The sequence below is a fragment of the Cydia pomonella genome, chromosome 1, assembly GCF_033807575.1.
Source record: "Cydia pomonella isolate Wapato2018A chromosome 1, ilCydPomo1, whole genome shotgun sequence".
In the NCBI taxonomy this organism is placed as follows: Eukaryota; Metazoa; Arthropoda; class Insecta; order Lepidoptera; family Tortricidae; genus Cydia; species Cydia pomonella.
In genome coordinates, this window is record NC_084703.1 from 31,457,013 (window position 1) to 31,481,991 (window position 24,979).

General features: G+C 39.4%; 1 protein-coding gene across 9 annotated transcripts in view; it reads left to right on the forward strand.

The window, feature by feature from the left end:
* LOC133528519 (choline-phosphate cytidylyltransferase B-like) overlaps positions 1-24,979 on the forward strand; it is a 67,075-nt gene that overhangs the window by 21,945 nt on the left and 20,151 nt on the right. For 8 of the 9 annotated variants that reach the window (XM_061865909.1, XM_061865949.1, XM_061865957.1 and 5 more), the window contains 6 exons: positions 7,479-7,701; positions 17,621-17,718; positions 19,718-19,880; positions 23,342-23,511; positions 23,607-23,902; positions 23,992-24,056. In XM_061865909.1, the coding sequence (XP_061721893.1) occupies positions 7,479-7,701; positions 17,621-17,718; positions 19,718-19,880; positions 23,342-23,511; positions 23,607-23,902; positions 23,992-24,056 (1,015 nt within the window). Of the gene's footprint in view, positions 1-7,478; positions 7,702-17,620; positions 17,719-19,717; positions 19,881-23,341; positions 23,512-23,606; positions 23,903-23,991; positions 24,065-24,979 lie in introns of all 9 variants that reach the window. The other variant, XM_061865917.1, reaches the window with a different exon arrangement.

The following is a 24,979-nucleotide window of genomic DNA, read 5'->3' on the forward strand; positions in this document are numbered from 1 at the left end:
ACTGGTTGTACACATAGGGACATACACACAAGCAAACATAGGGAAAAAGTGGTTTCAGTCAAATCTCTAGAAATTTTAGTATACTTTTAGAAATAATCAATTGTTGTTGTTTCATACAAAATATATATCACATAAGTACCTATTTTTCGTAAAACCCCCTCTTTGTTCTGTTATTCACGACGTTCGTAACATAAGTAACAGTTAATACGCGATGTCAACGTGATATAAACATTAGATCATATTTTATCTCCGACAATTACGTTACTATAAGCACATGAATTATGATATCAATGAAATGAATTAAAATAAGCAAAATAGGTAATAACAGATGATGGCAGCAAAGAAATCCTTGTTAGGTCCCTAAAACACCTTATAGCTAAAGATATTTTAGGGTTATTTCCACTAGTTACCACCAAGTTGTTACTAATTTTTTTTTTCCAGTAGTTACCACCAAAATTTGGTTAGCATTCAATACTAATAAAAACAGTATAAATATGGAGTTCCTTTATCAATAATTAATTAAACGTCGAATTAATTATAAGTTAAATCGTTATTCGTTTCATTATAAGTCGATTACTGTTTCAGTAAATTGCCTTAAAAGTGATAAAAAAAATCGTTCTTTGACGTTATTTATTGAAAGGGACTTTATTGTCGATGGCGCTTAAGCCATTATCAACGATGCTCCTATACAAATACAACGCTGCGCTACGCAGTGTGGCGTAAGGGCCCTTGACAAAAGATCCAGGTTTCATGGATAACGTCACAATTAGCTCAATTTACAGTGAGTGATGAGAGCAATAAGGGCTTTCACAAAAATCTGCTCATTTGAGGACATAATACTGTATGTGCTTACTATTCGTCATATAATAGGTTAGGTAATAGTGTGGTACAGTCATGTCTGAAAAATATCGATACTAAAAATATGTATACAGTACCTTAATATATGGGCAATACATTCGTGTATACATATTTTTGTATCAATAATTTCAGAGGTGACCGTACGAGTAAAGATAAGACTATAGGTAACATTAACTCTCAACCACTTATGTCTTCCTAGTACCTGTACAAATACTCGTATCGTCTTTTAAAATTTCTCGAAGGAAATGTTTTTATTATTTAAGCACCTATATTGTACTTTATGTTCTTACATTTATACGTGTGTTTGCATTGCTTATAAATGCAACTATGTGGAAAATAGCCATCAAAATAGTGGCTTAAATGCTCGTGCTTGTATAAACTTCTTCATACCTTTTAATATGCTCTGCTAGCCTAGTACTATTATTAAACTTATAATGCATATTTTGTCTTGTACCTCGTAATAATTTATACAATCCTAGTCATTTGAACTTTAATTTACGGACTTTTGACTTTTTAGCTATTTTTTATATACTCATGCATAACTTCTCACACACGGATTCTCAGATTGGGTTAATAAAACTTCTAAGATCCCATGCTACCCTAGTACTCCTTCTGAATTAACTAAGACTATGTTAACGCGCCAGCCATTTTCCGTATTTGTCATAAAATTGGAATAGTTTTGCATGTTTTTAATTTATACATATATTGACGAAAATGTCATTTTCAAGCATTGAAAATGAAGAACACATAAAATTGACGCTGCCAGTAATACCAATAGAAACAAGAGCCGAGAACGATAGCCTTTTACCATCAAAATCGGGTGAAAAATAATTGACTGCATATGAAACTTTTATACAATGGAAAGTCAGCAAAAACGCCCAGTCTTTCTGGGAAAACGTGTTGTTATTGTTACCTTACTTCAATGAACTGGCGAATAAGTCCCCTACAAGCCCAGCATTCGATGTTAAAATTGTAAGTCACCATTTTGTAAATTGTACTTTTACTGTTTTGACTAAAAAATCTAATTTATAAGTTTTGTTTTTTCCTCGAAGGTGTTGAAAAACGTAGTAAACGCGTGTGCATTGCCAATGCAGCATTGGTCTTTAGTCTTTACCCACATCGGCTTTCTTATTGCGCGCTCGCTTACAACTCGCGCGCACAATATCGCGTCGTGTGTAATGACCAACTTAGCACACTTGTATAATAATGTACTATTGTATAACAATTGTAAGTAGTTTAATTTTAAATAATTTACTTGTAGTTATAAAAAAATGTGTATATTATAAGTATATTTTTAGTATGTTATGTTTGCAACAGCATTTACAAAAATAGATGACGTAACTTCAGGACCCACTGTCGTTTACGCTCTATGATTTAATCATAGAGCGAAGAGTAAAGGGGTACGAGGGGAAGGGTAGAGTGGATTTATCCGAATTTGAATGTGACCGACTAAAAATTTAATTTAAAACAATTTCTGTAGTCTCATATCTCAAGAATTATTAGACATAAGGCACTGGGGGTGGGTAGTAAATTGTTTCTAATTGAACTTACGTTATGTCAAAAAAAGCAGCCAAGTCGCCCATGAAGACTTCCCTACCATTTGTGAAGTATTATAAAAACTACTTACTAGATCTCGTACAAACCAATTTTCGGTGAAAGTTTGCATGGTAATGTACATCATATATTTTTTTTAGTTTTATCATTTTCTTATTGTAGAAATTACAGGTGGGGGGGGGGGGGGGGGGGGCATTTTACAACTTTGGAAGTGTCTCTCGCGCAAACTATTCAGTTTAGAAAAAAATGACATTAGAAACCTCAATATCATTATTGAAGACCTATATGGGTTTGATGAAAAAAAATCAGTTCTAAGTATGGGGAACCCCCAAAATGTATTGTTTTTTTTTTCTATATTTGTGTGAAAATCTTAATGCGATTCACAGAATACATCTCCTTACCGAGTTTCAACAGTATAGTTCTTATAGTTTCGGAAAAAAGAGGCTGTAACATACGGACGGACTGACAGATAGACAGACATGATGAATCCATAAGGGTTCCGTTTTTTGCCATTTGGCTACGGAACCCTAAAAAAATCCATAGTTTACTAGCAAATCTGCAAAAAGAGAAAAGTCCGATTTTTTACAGTTTTCGCAAATTACGTAGAGAGCATACATTTTTTGCTTGCAAAACATACTTTCACCAGTACCCCTAGTGTAAATAAATTCGATTTTGAAACGTGACGTACGCGTTTGCGTTTAGTCTCATTTTGTATGGGTTTTTGAACAGCGCGCTAAGCGGGACGTTTTGGAAAGTCAAAAATCTCATACAAAATGACACTTAACGCCAACGCGTACGTCACGTTTCGCTGTCGAAAATATTTACACTAGGGGTACAGTTCACCAGAGTCCCAAGTAACATATCAATATCACAAATGTCGTTACATGACGATTGGCGTTTTTAGGATTTTTTTTGCAAATTTGATTAGCTTAAAGAGATAAGTAAGTAGGTATGTGTTATGAAATAACAGTTACTTAACCTACGCTGTTTTTCGTTCGGCATTGAAACATTCGAAACCCGTTTAGAGAGCCAGGAAACCATTCAAATAGAATTCAACTAATAAGTTAGTAGAAACTCGTTGTAGGTCAAGACTGTTTAAAATTATTTTTGAGCCGTAAAGATAATAAAGAGCTCTCTAATTACCGTAACTCAGGGTAATGCATCATTAACGTATTAAAAGAAGAGGACGCCCAATGCGAAATAAATATGTAAAAATATATGGAACAAACTGACATTCGGCAATGCGCTCTGGTAAATGCTAATAAGTAATAACAATAACGCTTCTTTATAATTTTAGTCAAGATAAGTATTTCATACTAAAATAAACTTAATGCAATACACTAGACTTAAATCGACCGGGATATGAACCGTGATTGATTACCTTTAAACACAATTGTTAATATAGCCGGCCAAGTGCGAGTCGGACTCGCGCAGGAAGGGTTCCGTTCCATTATCTATAAATACGGTCACCCATCCAAGTACTGACCCCGCCCGACGTTGCTTAACTTCGGTGATTGGATGAGAACCTCGAGATTGGAAAGAAATATTTATTTTATTCTGTTTTTAGTATTTGTTGATATAGCGGCAACAGAAATACATAATCTGTAGAAATTTCAACTGGCTAACTATCACGCTTCATGAGATACAGCCTGGTGACAGACGGACGGACAGACAGCGGGGTCTCAGTAATAGGGTTCCGGTTGACCCTTTGGGTACGGGACCCTAAAAAGTAATCACGGTTTATATCCCTGTCGATTTAAGTCTAGGGAAACGAACCGTGAATCATTCAAAACTGTTAATGCAATACAATTTAAGGGTCAAATTTGGTTAAATGGCTTTTCGTAAGTTAATCATTGTATAAACTTCAAAATGAATAGCGAGTGAATGGAGTCGCTTTATGTATACAAATTATTTTAATATTATTGTCTTAAATAAAAAAAATATATATACACCGTGTTTTTTTTTGATTTGCGTTAATTTCAAGGGTGCATCCCTGAGCTTAAGTTAAGTAACTTTCTCAAAGACACCGGTATTCTAATTAACTCAATTTCGGAGATAATCAATAATTAATTTTTATCTTATAATGCCCTTACGAGCGTGTACACTTACCTTAGGGCCTGTTTACATATTGATTAGTGTACAAGTTCATACATTTACTCCTAAACGTAAAGTACTATCTCGGACGATTGATGTTCGAAGTGACATTGATATGTCACAGTTTTCAATTGTTTGGTTGAGTTAAATGTAATGCCCGTGTTACAACAACGCTATATGCAACATTTAGTTATTTTTTATAAAAATTAACTATGCCATTTAGTTTCCTTAAACGTACTTACCGATACCCCTAAGTTAACGGAATTCAATAAAAACACGGTGTATATACTCCCTTCGGTCGTGTTTTAATTTATCGCCACTCGTTTCGAATTTCCTATTTTTCGAACTTGTATCGTAATGTACTATTGTATAATTATCTTTTCACGTCAGCAGCTCGAACAAGGGTAATTTGCTGCTTAAAAACAGTGAGCAAAATCGCATTTTGCTCACCGAGTGAGACAAAATAACATTCAAGTGACCTTTAGATTCGAATGTCATTTCAACGTGCGGGGCCTAATACAAGTTCGAAATATTTGGATTCTATTGTCTTTGTCCCTTTTACGTCATTAGCAAAAAGAAAGGGACAAAAAAGTGCATACGTAATTCAACGGTATATTGACGGTTTATAATAGACCCCCGAAATAAGTTAGACTGCATCGTTCCAAAACACCCTACGAGTCTTCATTCGTAATAATTAATTAATGCAATAAAAGTTTAAAATTTAATAAAAACACCATATTTTGCGTATTTTATCATACAATCAAAACAATGAACTTATACAAATTTACGCAATTGTTACGCAGTAAATAATTCTACTTAACGATCTCTACTATACTTGACAAATAGTAGTATCCGCAATTCGGACCGTATCTTATTTTTTTTTTTTACAAAAAAAAGTTGTCGTTTGAACTGTCAATTGATGTTCGTTAATTCATTATTTTCGTATTATTTAATTGAAATTTCTTTCGTTTAGTTTTATTGCGGTAATTAGAGTTAATTGTTGGAATACCTTCAGAAAAAATGAGTGAAATAGTGATCCGTGCGTCTGGATTACATTTTTTCAGGTTGTATTTTTTGATGGCTGACTGACGTGAAAATTTTTGTGTACTACACGAGATCAAAGTTATTTACATCTCGTGCGCTTTTGAGTCCCTTACTACGCTCAAGATTCTAAATTATAGAATCTTTCGCTTGCACGGGACTCAAAACAAGTACTCGAAGAAATATCAAACTTTGCTCTCTTGTTGTACAAATAACTATTTTGATCTTCATTTACTTTTGGAGCTTTCTTTTTTCGCAATGTAAACGTAAGTACAGTTAGAGACAGGTTGGTTATCGACTTTACATATTACAACAATTCTATGATTTTTGTTATGTTCTTCTTCTGGTGGACATGACGTAAAAATACATCTTCAGACGCATAAAAAACCCCACCTATTATGTACATCAACAACAAACAAACGTGTCGGCAACGCGTATGAGACACCCTGGTGTTTCAGGACTCCATAGGCTACGTTGACCGCTTGCCAGCAGTTGAGCCGTAAGTATGCCTTTTTGCCACCAACATGGTACTTATTAAAAAAAATCGAATGTAGAATCTATATTCTTGATCCGTGACAACCGTTAATTTGTATTAACCAAATGAATTATTAAATACCATACAATTGCGAATGATTCACATTAGTTCTGTTAAAATTTCAATAGAACTCACTGAAAGAAAATATGCCATCCTTTTTCTTGCTATTTTGCTATTTATTACAAGCGCATTTTTTCACAGAACATTTCGTCAGGTTTGACATTGACAGTTGTCGTTGTCGACGGCCGAAACGAGACTCATGCAAAACTCATGCTCAAGACATTCGAGCATTACTTTTGTGGGACCATTTTTTTCGGCTGATTATGAATCCAGTTAAATATACGAGTACTTACACCAATGTAATGCATGTAGGTACATGGTACATTTCAGGCCAACACGTTTCGGATTGGGAAAAAAACTCAGGCAAAGTAATTATTAAAAAAATTAACCGTAGTTTGATCAAATTCTCGCTTTCATATGCCCTTATATAACCTATATTGTAAATTTCATCGAAATCGCTAAAGCCGTTTATGAGAAATTATTAAAAAATGTAGGTATGCAAATGTATCTGGAAAAATATGATAGATGGAAAAATATGATAGATTATTAGCGGCTACGGTATCTTATGATTTGAGTAAGACGAGCGCGCGGCATTACGTCACATCGCACCACTCGCGTCATTACCGCAGACGGCCGCGGTAATCGCCGAGCTGAACCTTGACACATCGCCTGACAATCCGACTCATTGTAGCATTACACGTTTTTCGCTTTGGCGGGTTGGACTTTGCTTATCGTTAACATTCCTGGAACAGTAACAGTTAATTAACATAAAAGATGATGCAAGTAGCGTTGATTGGGCAGTTTGGATGACATCCGAGAATTTTACATTACATGCATAATCGGCAGTCCTTACCGTTGTTATCCTGTGGTTAGATACTTTTTTAACTTAAAGGTATAGGTCTAGATACATATATGATATGACGGCAATTAAACTTTTCTTGTGTAAGGTCAAAGCGGGTAAGTGTAGCATAGGGCCAATGTGGCTGGCCTTCACTTATTAGTTATTAATGAAATACTTACCTGTTTACACATTGATTAGTGTTTATTTGCTACTTGCGTTTCGTGGTGCCTTGATCACACACAGTGCCGATCGGAAGGGGGAACAACAAAATTGATGTTTCAGACTATTCTATTTAAATTATTATTTAGATGAGCTCATTTTGACTTTTATATTTTCGTTTGGTTAGATTCTGAACTAAATCTAATGATTTAATGGTATTTTTTTACAAAACGCGAAGGTCGAGATGTTGGAGTTAGATCTTGAGCAGTGCTACCAGTTAAGTGTGGTGGTGGCGACATGGACAAGAGTGCTATAGTTTGTGTATGGTTGTTGCAGTCGTTGATGTTCGCGGCGCCGTTCAGCACGGACCCGATGGCGGTAGCGGAGCGCGAGCGCTGCGCGTACGGGCGCGTGTCGCGCGCGGCGGCTGCGGCGGGCACGGCGGGCCGGCGCGTGCGCGTCTACTCGGATGGCATCTACGACGTGTTTCACCAAGGTCACGCACGCCAGCTGCAGCAGGCCAAGACTGTCTTTCCCAACGTGTACCTCATTGTCGGAGGTCAGTGTCAGTCAACAATCTTTATAGGATCAAGTCAAAATTAAGTTACGCTGCCACGTAACATCCATTCCCTATTAGCTAGGTTAACACTTATATCAGTGGTGGGCGAAGAATGGCCCGCGGGCCAGCTCCGGCCCGTGAAAGGATTTTATCCAGTCTGCTGCCGGTCCTATGAAATAATTAGTATTGTATTGGCATTAGCCTACGATAATCACATTCAAATTATATATTAGCTGCTATTCTGCCCCTCTTGTTAACTTTCTTAAACTTACTGGCCTCCCATGAATAAAGTTTGCCCATCACTGAGCTATCTGATCATCGATCAAATATAAGACTGGATAAGATAAGCACGAGAACGAGGAGAGTGGCGTAATAAAGAACGGGCCTACTCAGCAATGGGTGCATATAGGCGGAATGGATATATAGATATTAGTGGACGCTCGAAGCAGAGCATTCTGCGGGGCGTGCAGCGTGGCATCGGGCTCGCAAGTGATTTGAGCAACGAGGAGTAAGACCGCTCCTATATGTTTGCATTTGTTTAACAAGCACGCCGCTCGCCCCGCCCCGCTGCAAGCCCGAAGTGTCCACTCAGGCCTAACGCTTATTCGTAATTCGTAAAGCTTTACTAACCTTAATTAGTTAATAATTTTTGTGGTATCCCTTTTTGTAAGAATTCATAAGTTAAGGCACCGCGAGTTCATATTCTTCTTTTACTCTCACTGAGAGTGTGCGTGAGCGAAACGGCTTTGCATGCATGGGACCGCGGATATCATTGTTTTGAATAGTTATTTTTAGTAAGTTTTAACAAAAAGTAATCTATGAGTTTAATTTTATAATTTTGATGAATAACAATGTTTTACGTTATGTATAATAATAATATACATAATGTTTACAGAGGATTACTATAGCTAGCTTAAATCTAAAATAGGTCCTTGAGGCATTGTACCAAGGATGCTGGCGGCATTTCCTCTATGTATCGCAATATGAGTTGGAACAAAAATGAAGTTGCGCATTTTTAAAAGCAATTTTTTAATTTTTAGCTTTTGTGCAAAAATTGTTACAATATTTTAATGGTGCGTGTTAAACGCGCTTTTGCTTTATGCGATAAACGTGATGCGTTTGCCGCACACCTATTTTACGTGAGATATTCTAATGACACTACATTGTTCTACGCGGTAAGTGCATTGTCATTCATTATCCTACATTCCGTTGATGCATACATTTCACGCTGAGTTCATCACATTGAATAACCGCGCACTTTAGTTAAGACCTATGCTCCTAATTGTTTTATTAGGTTTCGAATCTATTAGTTTTTATAATTTTCATTAAATCAGTGAAAGCTACAATAAAAATCTTTGGGTGAAGTTTATTCTCGATTAATTTCTTTACAATAAGTATTGTCTTTGGAAGTATATTGTTATAAGACTTATAGTTTTTAAATGATGCTTATAATATTTGCGATTTTTAAAGTTTGTATGGAGTCAAAACGAAAAATTTGAACCAAAAAAGGGCAAAAACGCATTGAACAGCATTAAAACATTGTATTCATATTAAAATGCCAAATTTCAGTGTTTTTTAGGGTTCCGTACCTCGAAAGGAAAAAACGGAACGCTTATAGGATCACTTTGGTGTCCGTCCGTCCGTCCGTCTGTCTGTCTGACAAGACCCTTTTTCTCAGGAACGCGTGGAGGTATTAAGCTGTAATTTTTATCAAATACTCAAGTCTACTGTCCTTTGGAGCTGTGAAAAAATTAAACTTCTAAGACAACGCAATATAAAAGATACAGCTGTTTATGCCGCAAATTTTCGACACTCGCAACTCGCAAGGGAGTCAAAACCTACAGGGTACTTACTGCCCGTGAACTTGGAATCTTTAAATTTGGTACGAAGCAATATCTTATAGCACAGATACTCGTAAAGGACAAATTGCGAATACCGTAAATTTTGGACGTAACCCTCGGTGCGCGAGTACAACTCGCGCTTGCCCGGTTTTTAAAAAACATTTTAAATATTTTTGATTTTGACCATTATATGAAAACCGTCACCGCCACGCGCTACTAATTTTTTTTTGTACAATTACCCACACTTTGATTGTAAAGGCCGAAATTGTCACCATGAATTACATATATTTTTTTTATTTTCTTTACAAAGATCACTTTTTCGTATGAAAAGGTATGACGATTATTTCAAAAAAGAATTCCTTGTCTCCAAATGATACACAACTTGCCTTAGTTGCTAAGAGCAGGAAGTAATATAGCATAGATTGGAGCTGGGGAACCGACCCTTTCCCCCTCTTTATATTTATTTATTAAATACAATGTAAGTTTACAGTGTCAGACCAATTCACTTACATGCTAGGAAAACATAAATTATCAAGAATAATAAATTAATAAAGCTGAATCAAAGACATACCAAAATATAAAAATCATGCGCATAAAAATGTCAAAACTAATTAAAATTGTCATTTTACTTACACTCTAAGAAAACAAGAAAATAAATAAAAATCAAAATCAGGAATATGGTAAAACAATATAAATAAAATAAATTAAATTAAATGTCAAAACAGATTACATAATTACCTTATACAATGTCAGTCAAACAAATTTATGAAAATTTAAAAATATTCTACCAATTTTGCACAAGTGTGCTAATCGATCGGCGAACATGTCAGCGTCATCGTGCCGAGTGAGCATCAAACGAAGCAATGATAAAGCACGCGTGGTAGGTGCGTGCCTCGCGAAACACGTTCGAGCGGACGGCCGCAGCAACACACACGGCCGGCGGCGCGGAGCAACCGCCCCGTCCACATCCCGCGGTACCCTCCTAGGAACCAACAACCCTATCTTCTCTAACACCTCTGGGCTATCAACTTGGTGGTGAATGATTGAGAGATAGTGCACCAGGAGCAACAACTTCCGCCTCAATGCGAGCGTGTCAAGCCCAACCATCCCCGAGACAAAAATGGAAGGGTAGAGGTACGGGTAATATCCATATGCTTTTTTATACAACCAGCGTGAAAATTTCCGTTGTATTTTTTCAAGCATTAGGGAATACTTGGCCTCATATGGATCCCAGACAACCGCACCATACTCCAACTTACTGCGCACGTATGAGTTATAGAGCACCTTAGCCACTCCAATGTGAAATTGCTTGGATATTCTCATCACAAATCCTAAGGTTTTACTGGCTTGCTTGCTAATACTAACAATATGCGAATGAAAGTCAAATTTACTGTCTAATATTAAACCCAAATCTCGAATTTCATTAACTTTCTCCAAGGAGGAACCCGCTAAGCTGTACTCAGTTTGGAGAGCAGAACGTTTACGCGAGAAAGTTATCGCCTTACACTTTTTAACATTAAAGGGAAGTCGGTTTCTCTCACTCCACCTGGCAGCAGCATCAATATCAGCTTGCAACGCTGCACTGTCGCTAATACTACGAATGCCTTGGAACAGCTTCAGGTCATCAGCGAAAAGGAGACAATTAGCAGTACTGATTGTGTCAGGCAAGTCGTTAATCATAAGAAGAAAAAGAGTGGGCCCCAGGGTACTGCCCTGACTCACACCAGATAGCGTACAGTAGTCACTAGACTCGAAGCCACCCACCCTGACGTACTGCTGCCTGCCACACATGTAACTAGCAAAGAAATCTAATAGCTTTGGTGTGAAGCCCGCCAGCGCCAGTTTGCTCAGCATGATGTCGTTGTCGACTAGGTCGAATGCCTTACTGAAGTCGAAATACGCAGCATCGACCTGGTGCCCCTCATCCATCTCCTTGCAGACATAGTCAGCAAGGGCAACGAGATTCGTGACTGTAGATCGCGACTTACGGAAGCCGTGCTGACTGGGATGCAAGCGATCAGCCACCTGCAGACTTATATGGCAGTTAAGCATGATTTCGAATATTTTACCAAACACCGGAAGAACAGCTATAGGCCTAAAAGAAGTAATATCTGTATTGTTACCATCCTTAGGAACCGGTGTCACCCTAGAAGTTTTCCAGCGTTTTGGATAGGCGGAGTAATTGAGTGAGAGGTTATATATGTGCAACAAAGGTGCAATTAAGGTATCAGCACAATCTTTGGCCAGAAACACTGGGATGCCATCTGGCCCGCCAGATGAGCGAGGTTTAAGGTTGCGAATGGCCGCCCTAAAATCAGACTCGGAGACAAAGGGAATAGAAACTGACCTCGAGTCACCAGAAATGTATGCAACTCGCGCCGCGGTCGCCGCATCCAGGCTTGGTCTATCCTGCTGAAACACTGAGCTGAAATAATTAGCGAAGGCATCCGCAGCGCCCTGACCACTTACTACATTTCCATCGATATAGAATGACTCATTGCTGTGCTGTCGTTCCCTTTTTTTGTCTTTGACATAATCCCAGAATTTTGCCGGACAGTTAACAATACCACATTGTACATTTTGAATGTAAAATTTATATGTTTCATCAATTAAATATTTCACTTGTGATCTATAGTATTTGAACATATGCCTGTTAAAGTCTTTGCCCTCCCGCCTGAAGCGTTTCAAGTGAAAGTATTTTAATTTAATATTACGTATGATCTCCCCTGTGAACCATTTTGGGTATACGTATTTAGAATGGTTGTTACAACGGTTTTTTAGAGGAACAAATTGATTAATGCACGAGTAAAGTTTAGCATACAGGATTTCAGTAGCACAGTCGACATCAGTAGCGGCCAGGAGATCGGCCCAATCAATAGCGGCTAGGGCCGAATAAAGCATTTCGTAGTCGGCCTTTCGCCAGTTCCAGTCAGGGCAGGAAGCGGCGCGCGGGCGCGGCGGCACGGACGGCGGAGGCATGCGGCATGGAAATGTCACCAAAATCGCAAGGGGAGGGTGGTACGCGTCCATCGGGACTAGCATTTCATCAGAACCGGCATATACCGACAGCCGTTTCCCATCTAAATCACTCAGCACGAGATCTAACATGCCCCCGTGGTCGTTAAAAACATTATTATACTGAGTCAATTTACAGAAGTCACAAAAAATATCAAAGTCATTTTTTACATTAGACGAACATGAATTAAGATTAAAATCGCCAAACAAGAGGAAACATAAGTCAGGATAAGTACATACAGCATTTTCAACACATGTCAAGACCTTCGTATACTGCTCAGCATTATAGCTTGGAGGTAGGTAAACGACACAACACAAAAATTTCAAATCCTTATAAGTAATTATTGCAAATAATAACTCCATATTTGCGGTAAGCCCATCGATGTCATGAAGGACACGCATTGAGTAGCGTTCGCGTGCGGCGAGCAGCACCCCGCCCCAGCCGGCATCGCCCGCGCGGTCTCGTCGCGCCACATGCCACCCACTGGGGAAAAGTTCACCATCGCGTACGGAGCTTGTCAGGAAGGTTTCAGTAAGGCCAATGATGTCAAACTTACAAATGGTAACATTTTTAATGAACACGTCAGTCTTAGATCGCAATCCCCGAACATTTTGGTAATAAAACAGAACTTTTTTACGCCGGGGGCGGGCCACTGACGTGGTTTTTCCCCCGGCCCGAACGAAAGTTCTGCCGCCAACATTTAACACATATTCCTTCGGCCCAGTTATTAGCTGACAGCACTAGCTCAGAGAACTTTGTGGGCACTCCAAGTTTGAATGACGAATAGTTCCCACGGGGCTTAAGGGATTCAACCGTACACACATCACTTTCGCAGATAGTGTTTAGATGCGCCCGCACTTGCTCCACTGTAGTACCCTCCTGGACGTAGCACAGATGCAGTTGTTGCAGACGCTCCGCGGCAGATAAGGGAGTTGTGCCGGGCGGAGCCGTGCCGCGGCATACGCCACCTTCGGCGCCCGCGAGGCCCGCTGTGCGTTCGTTAACACTGCTACCACGTCTGCGCCAACGGTTGTCGCTGTCAGAATGGCTGTCACCCCCGGACACTCCTTCGGTACCATTACGATCACGAACTCCATCGGAAGGTGTGTTAGACATCCGCCCTCTTCTGTACTGCACATTTTTCCAGACTGCGTCGTTATCCTGTTTCTTGGTTGCAGGTTCTGAATGAACTGGGGGAGTACTGTCTGGAATGTGTTGTTGTTGTTTAGGGCTAGGCGCAGTTAATTTGTTAGGGGAGTTTACTCTACCATCGGAGTTGCCAGTGGTAGAAATAGGCAAATTCAATTTAGATCTTTCAGGTTTGGGTGGTAAATGTGCAGATATATTTACCGGCTGCGTTTTCTTCCCTGTGCTAGACGGTGTTACAGATGACGGTAGGGTGGTGAATTCATTTAGCTTAGCTAATAGCCCAGCCTGGGTGTTTAGAATCTCATTCAGTAATTGTGTAAGGTTGCTCGTTTTGGACATGACGGCATCTACAAGACAAAAAGGATCACAGTCGGTAAAGAAAGCTTTAAGCTCTTCCCTTATAATAGTTCTCATCGTCGCACCCCCGCATGCACACTTAGGCAACTCGTCCACTCGATGAATATTCTGTGAGTTCTGTGAGTTCTGTGACTTGTACTGTCCTCGCCCTATGGTGACATTTTCAAAGCCGTTGTCCAAGTTCAAAACCGAGGTATCAACTATTTCAGTAATTGAACTATCATTACCCAAGCAGTTGCTTAAGCTAGGAAACAGACGTACAGGTGTATTTGTGTTGCCAGTTTTGGGTAATGTACGTCGGCAATCCATACAAATCCAGCAATTGAGGTCCTCATTTGACAAAGTTAGATACCTATCCAAAGCCAATCCGGCACACAATAAGTCGTATGATTGATCGCATCTGCTACATTTCATGTATCTGCCATCATCGGCTTTCAATTTACAACCAGCACACAAAGCCATATTTAATGAGAACGTTGAGTATGGTAGTTATGATATGATATGATAACTCGCTGTGGTTTCCGAACGCACCTTTCCGTTGACACTACGCGATTTATGGTGTTGGCACGCATGGACGTGTGGAGAGTAGTCAAGCTTTATCTCGTGGCTACCAGGCTAAATCAGCTTTGTTTGTCGTAAGGAACAATCTTGCCAAGCAAGCGGTATCGCCTGAGACAAAAGTGCATACTCACGTCACAGTAACTTCTCGGCGTGGTTCTATTTCTATTTATTCTTATAAACGTAAAAGCATGTCAAGTTTCGCGCTTTGTAAGGAGCCGCATTACAGTGAAAAAAAAAAATAGTATAAGTTTTTCCATTTTGTTCAGTATCAAGTCATAGTTTATACACCGTGTTTTTATTGAATTCCGTTAACTCCGGGGTTGTCGATAAGTACGTTAAAGGAAACTAAATGGCATAGTTAATTTATAGTATTTTATGCAACAGTTGTATAAGAAGGGTCAAAAAAGGCGAGTGGCGTGAGTTACAATGTGAGCCGGAGCCGAAGGCGTAGGCGAACATTGTAAAGGAATACGCCACGAGAATTTTTTGACCTACTTATACAACGTTGCATACAATATTTTTCCTACGAGTCAACAAAAATAAATCTTAATTTAGGTAAACAAATTACAGCAAAAGTATATAGCCAAGACGCGCGAGCATACCTTGTGACGCGCCCGGCCCGCCCCGGGCCGCGGCCGGCCGGTCGGCGACACCTCCTCGTGCCTCATGAGGCCCTGGTACTTGCTACTTGCTACATTAATTTTTTGGACAGTTTTTTCTCAATTTTGGCCACCGTAGCCTACGGAGATTAACAAGCAACGCTAAGCGGTCTTCGTAGTCTATGGGTGTTGCTATATTACGGGTGTCACATGCGTGTTTCTGACTTATGAAGTAATTATTTTTACTATGCAACCAAATGAATATTTTGTAAGTTGGCAGCAATGCACTTAGTTTAAAACTGTATTCGTTTTGGTTTCGTTAGGTTGGTAGCCATTAATCGCAGTAACGTTATAGCTTATAAAAGCACAAGAGCTTTTATGAGGAATAGACAATATAGACTTTTCTTGAAACCTTTTATGTATGTTCTTATATTCGTGTTAATGAATGTATAAATGACAGATAACAGTAGAGGAGTAGGAAAAAAAAAATATATAAGTTTTTTATATTTTTATTTTTATAAAAAGTAATTAAATGTTGCATAACACGGCCATAACATTTAATTCAACCAAACAATTGAAAACTGTGACATATCAATGTCATTTCGAACATCAATCGTTCGAGATAGTACTTACGTTTAGTAGCAAATGTATACACTCGTACTAAACACTAATCAATATGTAAACAGGCCCAAAGGTAAGTGTATACGCTCGTAAGAGCCTTATAATATAAAAATAAATTTGTGATTATCTCGAAATGGAGTTAATTAGAGTACCGGTGTCTTTGAGAAAGAGAAAGTTACTTAGTTTAAGCTCAGGAATGCACCCTTGAAATTAAAGGAAATCAAAAACAACACGGTGTATATAGGCATAGTGCACTCAGCGATGGTTTAGGTATATAAATAAATTTAGCATAATGCTGCAAAAATTTTTTTTAACTGCCGATGAAAGAGGCAGTCATTCTCCTGAATTTTAAACAAACTCAAACCAAACCTCTTGACTCTGCATGTGCGAACCATTGTGTAAAATGATAGTAATCTTAACTGCATGTACCGTGGTGTGGTGTACTGTGTACTACGCTCTTCCTAGTGTTGCGATCATGTAGGAGCATCCCCACCCGCCCGTGTCTATGAAACAGATGTCTTACTAAGTGTGCTAATATTTAGAATTGAATCATACATGTGCGCTGCAATTATATTCGCCGTGTTTTTTTCCTTATCACATGCATTCGTCATTAAGGCTGAAATATCACTATTATTGCGATAATCGATATCGAACCATTATACTAATCATGCCTATTGCCTATCAGCCTACCAGATAGGCGTGACTTAATTAGAATTCTAAAGAAATAACTCATTGGTCAGAATAAGTAGCACGTTTTAATTGTGAGGTAAAATCAAGGGTGAAGATAAAATTTCTGCAATGTGTACGATTTACGCAATTACGAGAACGTGTAATAATCTTAAGCTTACCTTGCATTTTTTAATTTGATTTCATAAGGATCTAATGATACTTCTGCTGTTCCGCTCTGCTGATTTTCTGCGAAGGTCAATTACAATGTCTAGTGTGTAATAGTAGTTTGTGCCACAAGGGAGCAAAATGACATATTTACGGCTTAGGCATACATTGAACCCTGAGTGTAGGTAGGGATTCAAGTTTTAACGCCCAAGGTAGAAATATTTATTTCTCAAACTTGCAATGAAATGTTGACATGACTTACTTCATATTAGGTCCGGAAATACTACACATCCGGTGCGATGAGTGAAGATGATATGTAAAGGAATTTCACACAGCCTAGGCCTGTAAGGCAACCTTCTTTTGTTTTTAAATGTCACACGTATTGGTATTCAACCATAAAAAACCTATAAGGGAAATTCCTCTTAGAAGGGAAGAAAAGTGCCTCTTTGATCCCTCCAAGCAGGGAAGAAAAAGTCGTTTTCCGAATAGGTGATGTGAAAAACTGTTTTATCAAAGTTTTAGCATAGCTCGCATCGGTACCTACCTTTGATTTAATTATTGCCTTGATTCACTCGATATAAACAGCCTCGGTGAACCCGGTTCCGATTCGCTGATCCAATGGTAATTTGTTGATATAGGTGATAGATCAGAACTATCGCCCTGCTGACGGAATAAAGATCTGCAGGCGATTTCATTCTGTGAAGCAGCAGTGACAAGCACGATAGTCGATATTTCTGTTATTAGATTGATGAAAAAATATTAATATAGATATATCAAAAATCTACCTGGAGCGTTTACATTCCCCACCTCAGCTAGACCGTATCTCTTTTACAGTACACATGATACACATCCTCAGCTACATCGCTTCGCGCATCTCTGATGGGATCCGGCTGTGTATGTACTTGAGCTCACTAGTAATGCAATACTTGTTTAACTTGCAGTGTGCAACGACCAGCTGACGCACAGTCGTAAGGGCCGCACGGTGATGACGGAGGACGAGCGCTACGAGGCCGTCCGCCACTGCCGCTACGTCGACGAGGTAAACCCCCTCTTCTTGTTTCAGGTTCGATCATCACATATGTGGCTTTTCAGCAGATAAGCGTCATTATGCTCCACGTGCATAAGGACCATTCTCTGATGGAATGGCGTGAGTCGGTCCTCCACCATGGAATAATTTCGCTTGCTGATCCCAACGATCCGTATCTAGGTATGTAATCCTTTTAATCATTCTCTGATGGAATGGCGTGAGTCGGTCCTCGATCATGGAATAATTTCGCTTGCTGATCCCAACGATCCGTATCTAGGTATGTAATCCTTTTAATCATTCTCTGATGGAATGGCGTGAGTCGGCCCTCGATCATGGAATAATTTCGCTTGCTGATCCCAACGATCCGTATCTAGGTATGTAATCCTTTTAATCATTCTCTGATGGAATGGCGTGAGTCGTTCCTCGACCATGGAATAATTTCGCTTGCTGATCCCAATGATCCGTATCTAGGTATCTAATCCTTTTAATGAAAAATAGTTTAGAGGTAACCATGGTAACTCCTGATTTAACCGGTTAATCCCGTGTTAGTGGGATAGTGCAAATGGCCCTAAAAGGGCTATTCAATTTTAATTGATCACTTTAAATAATCCAGAAGGTCAAAGGCTATAGCGTCGTACCAGAATGCAGATGACGCTGGTTCGATGTCGGCCCAGAACACGGAGGCTTTGGTTACTTTTTCTTTGGATATGGCATATATTTTTGTCCATAAACAACATAGTAAGTTATAATATTTGTACCAATAATGTTCACATGTGCACTGTGCATCAAATTTTGGGAAAAAACGTATTGGTCTATTGGAAATTTTAGATATTAAATGCTATGCTAGTTTGGTAGCTTCAACCAAGAAAAGTTTAAAACATTATGAATAAAGGATTGTTTTTTTTTAATGGGGCACTGATGGCGGCTACCTGATGCCGTGCTGCTCCGCGAAATCATCTAACTTTTAATTAACGATAGTCACTCATTATGTAGACACTCAGTAGGTTTGTGATAATTAATAGTGTTTTTTTTATACCTATATGAAGAGACCTTAGATTGGAACTAAATGTATAAGGTAAGCAAAAAATAAAAATAGGTTACTAGAATAAAATATAAATAAAACAATAATACTAAATAAAACCAGCCAAGTTCGAGTCGGACTCGCGTGCCAAGGGTTCCGTACATAACACAACTTTTTCAATGTACAAACAATGTATTAAATAAGTTTAAAAAATAGAAAGTGGATATCCTATCGATCCTTCTCTATATCATGTAAAACATACTTCGATTGAAATTTACAATACAATACAACAAACACGCAATAGTTAATCAAACTAGTAGAAAAAACGGCCAAGACCATGTCAGGCCATACGCAGTGTAGAGTTTCGTAGTTACCATTCTGTCAGAACAGACCAAAATTATGATGATAATTATGCCTGTAGTATAATATATAACAGGCATAAGGTAATAAGCTCAGATCATAGAAGGTATTAGATATCTGACGGAGGCGTGGCGCGTGTCGCTGCAACATAGCCAGATCGTGGCCATACCGTGTCCGACGTCGACAGTCACAATTTAGTTGTCATTGAAAAATGTGCGTGTCAATTTTCTTAAAATGCCGTTGTTTCGTGTCGAAATAGGAGTGCATACAAAAACCACAAGGATCATGGGGTTACATACCACATGTGGGTACATTTATTTTCACGTATTAGTCTGGTATGGGGGGTGATTTGTCGATAAAATTCATTGTACTATACGTGGTTAACGGCTCCACTATACGTGGACAAAGCCGAGGTTCGCCAGTGCAAAATAGCTCTTAGTCACATATGGTCACCATCAACTGAATACTTGATGGTTCCATTGCGACAATACGATCGTGAAGTATGCAAAATGTCAGCTCTATTGAAAACCGTGAAGTGTGTATAAATTTACTTGTAATATTTGACTACAGATCACGGGACATGTAAAACTGAATAAATGTTTGCAAAATAGTAGGATATGTGTGTTGCAGGTGGTGCGGGACGCGCCGTGGGAATATGACGAGGCGTTCATGGAGAAACACAAGATCGACTTCGTGGCGCACGACGACATCCCCTACATCACCGAGGACTGCGACGACACCTACGCTATATTCAAGGCCAAGGACATGTTCGTCGCCACCGAGCGCACAGAAGGTCAGGTTTTGTTACGAACCATACTTATATTTATAGGATTGGAGAAAACACAAAGAACACATATAGGTCGGATTCGCCCATGTTTCTTCATCAGTCGGGTCCACACAGAGCGAGCATACGCGCGAGGCAATTTCCTCACGCACAAACCGGCCAGTGTAGACGTGCCTCGGTGGAGGCAGCGCGCGTTTTCCTCGCCTGAGCGCGACTATACTGGCCGGTTTGTGCGTGAGCAAATTGCCTCGCGCGTATGCTCGCTCTGTGTGGACCCGCCTATTGACTTCAGCCATCAGAGGAAATTATTAACATACATTTGTTTCCATTATGTATTAATTAAGAGTATAAAATGCAAAATAACCTGTGTGTTGGCGGTTTTAAACGTTGCATTTTCCTCATTATTTCATTGTTGTAGTTTATAGACTCATTCTATAAGCATATGTAGCGAAGATTCGTTTTCTCCCGTAGCAATTCTCAGTTAACTAATTATACGCTTTTTGTATATATGGGTAAATATTTTTTTTTTCTTGTCAGTGGTTACATTATATTGGGTCATTCTGTAAACCCTGGTTTTATGGTATTTAAAATATAACCAAGAATACATTTTTTGTGATAGATAAGCCCTTTTCATAATCAAGCATGTTGGTACTAGAAAAACGTGGTACAACAGTATATGTGACTATTGGCCCCTGGATCATGGGACAGCATAATTACAAGATTTAAATATAATAGTTGGTCGACCTACATGTCATGTCTAGATGCCTGCCATGCATTTCTTAAAACCATAGAAATAGGATAGTATAGAACGACTGTCAAACTTGGAAAGTGTGACCAAAAATGAAATGCAAGTGTGTGCGTAAATTGTCTATGTGCGAACAAAAATAGTGATGTCATGTTACAACATATTAATAATCTATCGATGTTTAACTGCTTTATCGACTACTTTTTCAAATGTGTTTGAAAAAGTTGAAGTTGTTTGAAAATGTGTTCGCAAAGAGTTGACTTACCAAAGAAAATTTGATTTTCGTGCCTTTTCCTGCTGACAACTTGGGTTGGATGTGTATACGCTGTGTACAAGTATACGCTGTCTTGTGTTTCCTTGTGTTGGCGGCAAAGCCGTGGAAAAGTGGTTAAAATGTAAGTACTGTGTTAGAAAGTGAAGTTTAAATTTATCGCTAAACATGTACACGTTCAAAAAAGGTATTATAACAATCGTTATTATTTTAAGTCGGTTATAAAGGTAATATCTTAATGATGTCTTGTGAACAACTAATTCCATACCTACTAATATACCGACAAGTTATCGATACAGTCATATGAACATTTTGTCAAGCCCTAGCGTAAAGTAACAGTTTAGGTTTTTACACAAAATATTCTAAATTATTGACTAATATGATGAAATATTAACACACAATTGAAGAAAAACTTATAATGAACTGTTATAATTGGTTTTTTACACTTTTTATGCTGTTAATTTGATAAAATATCGTTACGAAAATTCCGCTAGGAATATCATAATTACCTGTGAAATGAGTATTTTCCTGGGTTTTTTGGCCCTGAAACAATACAACCCGGCACACAACATGACACCATCGTCATTAAATTACTTAATATATATTTTTCTTTTTGATTCGCTTATATTTTTCACGTTAAAAAATACGGCAATATGATTTTGGCCGCCTCGGCCGCCTTCGAACTCAAAATTGGTTACGTTTTCTCATATGTAGTCTGCCTCTTTTGCACTTATGGCTTGTTCATATACGTCATGGCTTCCCTTTCGCACACTTCATCTGTCTGTCAAGCGAAGCGACTGACATGTCTCTGCTTAAAACAGGGACAGTTCATGAAATGATGTAATTATTATTTCAAACCGAACAGAAAATATACTGAGCATAATTTTAACTGATACACGTTAATGATATATGATTGACGTCCTTGCAAGCCGCACATTACCAGTTGCGTCACTCTTCCCGCTCTTTGTACATTCCTCCTGCTAGTTCAGCCACTAAAATATTTTATCTCGACATTGAGGTCCGACGTTAATCAGTAGTCGTGCATAGTCGATGATAACAATTGTTCTGGTTACGCTGAGTGATGACCGTGCCAGCATTGTGAATGTCGGGCGACAACTACCTCTCAGTGGCTTACACCTAGGTATGTAGGTATATTACTGAATCCTATGTTTATCCTTAGAGCTAAATTATTTCGGAAATGATTAATTACAGCTCGTAATTAATAGTAAATAAATTAATCACTATTCATTGTTCATCTATAACTATAACAGGAAACTAAGGCTTATAACGAGTAAATCTGTTTATAAACACGCGGCTGCTTTAAAACATCTGCTTAAAATGGTCTTGCAAGGTGAAACGCCTTCCAAAAAGCCAGTACCTACGAACATTACGAAGGTTGATAAGCCATAAGAATTATAGTAGTGATTATGCCGAGATATTGTTAGTGATATAGTAAGTTAAAGCCTCACGGATGGAGAGATGTAACAGGTTATATTAACATTCTTCTTTATCTGAACTCGTCTCATGAAAGCTTGTATCTTTGAACACAACGGGAAATCTCTTTCAAATAAAACAATTAGGTAAGGTGGGGTAGCTTCGAAAGTGGGGTGATTTTGAAAATGGCTAGTATCTACTAAACCAGAACCAATTTCTACTCTAGTAACAGTAGGAAAGCAGATGCCTTGGTACGCATTGCAGTAGCGTAAGGCGCTGCATCAGATTTGCACGTGCGATTCGATTGGGACGTGCGAGCGGGATGTCGCTATAATACCCGCATAGCGTTGTCTCGCTCAAACATCGGAACGACGTCTGAATCGGATGCAGTGTGCTATGCGCTTACCTGTTGCTAAACTATGAAATGCCTCTGGTTTTACAGATGTTTGACATTTTCAAGATTACCCTGCTTTCGAAGCTACGGAAATGCACCTAGGGTACAAGTTGAACTGAACTTTATTAGATAGTCAGTAGATAATCATATCTGGAAAGAAAAGGATATTAATTAAATTTTCCTTTTGTATAAAACCGGCATATACATCATAATTCTACTGATTGTCCTGCTTGCCCGACGAAGTACGAGTATATCGAGAAGTTAGCAACTCTGACCTTGCTCTTTGTGAGTTGCAAGAGAAATCGAGCACTAATGTTAATTATAACTAAAACTAACTTCAACTAACACAGATACGAATCTTGATTAGATGCAGTCTACATAAACATAATGCACGTGTTTAGTTATTCTGTGTATTCGATTTGAATCTAATCTGATAAGTGGAAAGGCACAAACATATCTTTACCTTCGTTAAAAAATGGAGTTGGTATTGAATTTCTGTTTGGAATGTACCTACTTAGTTAATGACGTCTATGGTTACTTCCCACTTGGGTCTGCCACTGGCGGGAATACGTGTTGGAGTAGTGGTGTCGGGAGCCGTACGTCATGTGGCTGCGTCATTATTGCAGGCGTGTCGACGTCGGACATCGTGGCGCGGATCGTGCGCGACTACGACATCTACGTGCGGCGCAACCTGGCGCGCGGCTACTCCGCCAAGGAGCTCAACGTGTCCTTTCTCAACGAGAAAAAGTTCCGCCTGCAGAACAAGATGGACGAGCTCAAGGACAAGGGCAAGAAGGTACCTTGCGCGTGCTTTTCTGGTGACGTGTAACCGATCTCACCGATGTCCGGGCCCTCTCCCGTTGCCTGTGTATTGACATAATCTTTGTTCAGGTAATGACGAACATCGGCGAGAAGCGCGTCGACATCCTGACGAAGTGGGAGGAGAAGTCGCGCGAGCTGATCGACGCGTTCCTGCTGCTGTTCGGGCCGGACGGGCGCCTGTCCAGCATCTGGAACGAGTCCAAGGGACGGCTCATGCAGGCGCTCAGCCAGCCGCCGTCGCCGCGCGCCTCGCCGCCGCCCAGCGAGAACGGCGACGACTCCCAGGACCGCGCGCTCGCGCTCGCCTCCGCCCACGCCTCCGCGCCCGCGCTCGCGCGCGCCCTAGCGCACGCTCGCACGCACAGGTAAACGTGCCCCTCGTCCCTAACACTGCGTACTCCCAGACACACTAGGTATCATGGATGAACTTGAAACGATCATCTTCACCTTTCAGAAGCTCGGCGTCGCCGCCGCCACCCAAATCGCGCCGCTACGAGACGCTGTGGGAGCCGCAAGCAGGTAACTGGGTAATATGCTCTGCTTAGCTAGTCTAGCCCTAATACACAAATATTCACATGAACACGCTGCTCACCGCACTGACTGGTTGACTACGTGTCTCACTATGGCACGCCTATTTACACTTTGATTTTAGCTCGGGTTTTTAACGGTTGCTAAATACATTTGGTGGTATTCGTAAAACGTGGACATCTAAAAGCACTTATTCTATAGAGATGGTAAGGTAATAATAATACAAAATCCTTACGGGATCCATCCCGTTATCCCATTATGAAATTTTCATAGGAGTAGCCGAGAAAGCACTATTTTCGTTTGCCCTTGTCATAGTTTCACTTTTCATTTTTGCCTACTTCTAAAACGTATGCCATGACAAAACGGTAGTCGTGTTGGTCCGCATCTAATCGCGCCGCTATGAGACGCTGTGGGAGCCGCAAGCAAGTTACTGTGTAATATGCTTTGCTTCAACGCTTCACACACGTTACTTAATTCAGACAATTCAGTCGTCCTAACTATAGTACTGTCCAATAATATATCACCTATGTGTTTTTATTTTTTACAATATGGGTTAGTTTGTAGAGTGTGCACGCGCACTAGACAATTCATACAAATACATATATGATTATTACTGCAATGAAATACTGTGAATTACAATGGGAAACACGGCATTCTACCGTGAAAACATGGAGGTGAAATATTTTTGGCCGGTAGGATACTAAAAAGTCTCCCAGTCAGACTACACTAGATTGATTATTGAATCTTAATTACTTAATTCTTATTTCATGTCCACGTAGTGTACGTTCACGTAATATTAACAATTAACATAATGATATTATAAAAATAACCAAGATACATAACGGCGTCGTTGACAGTTCCAATTTGAAGAGCTACAGATAATAATTCAGTGATATAGGCCGACTAACCGAACT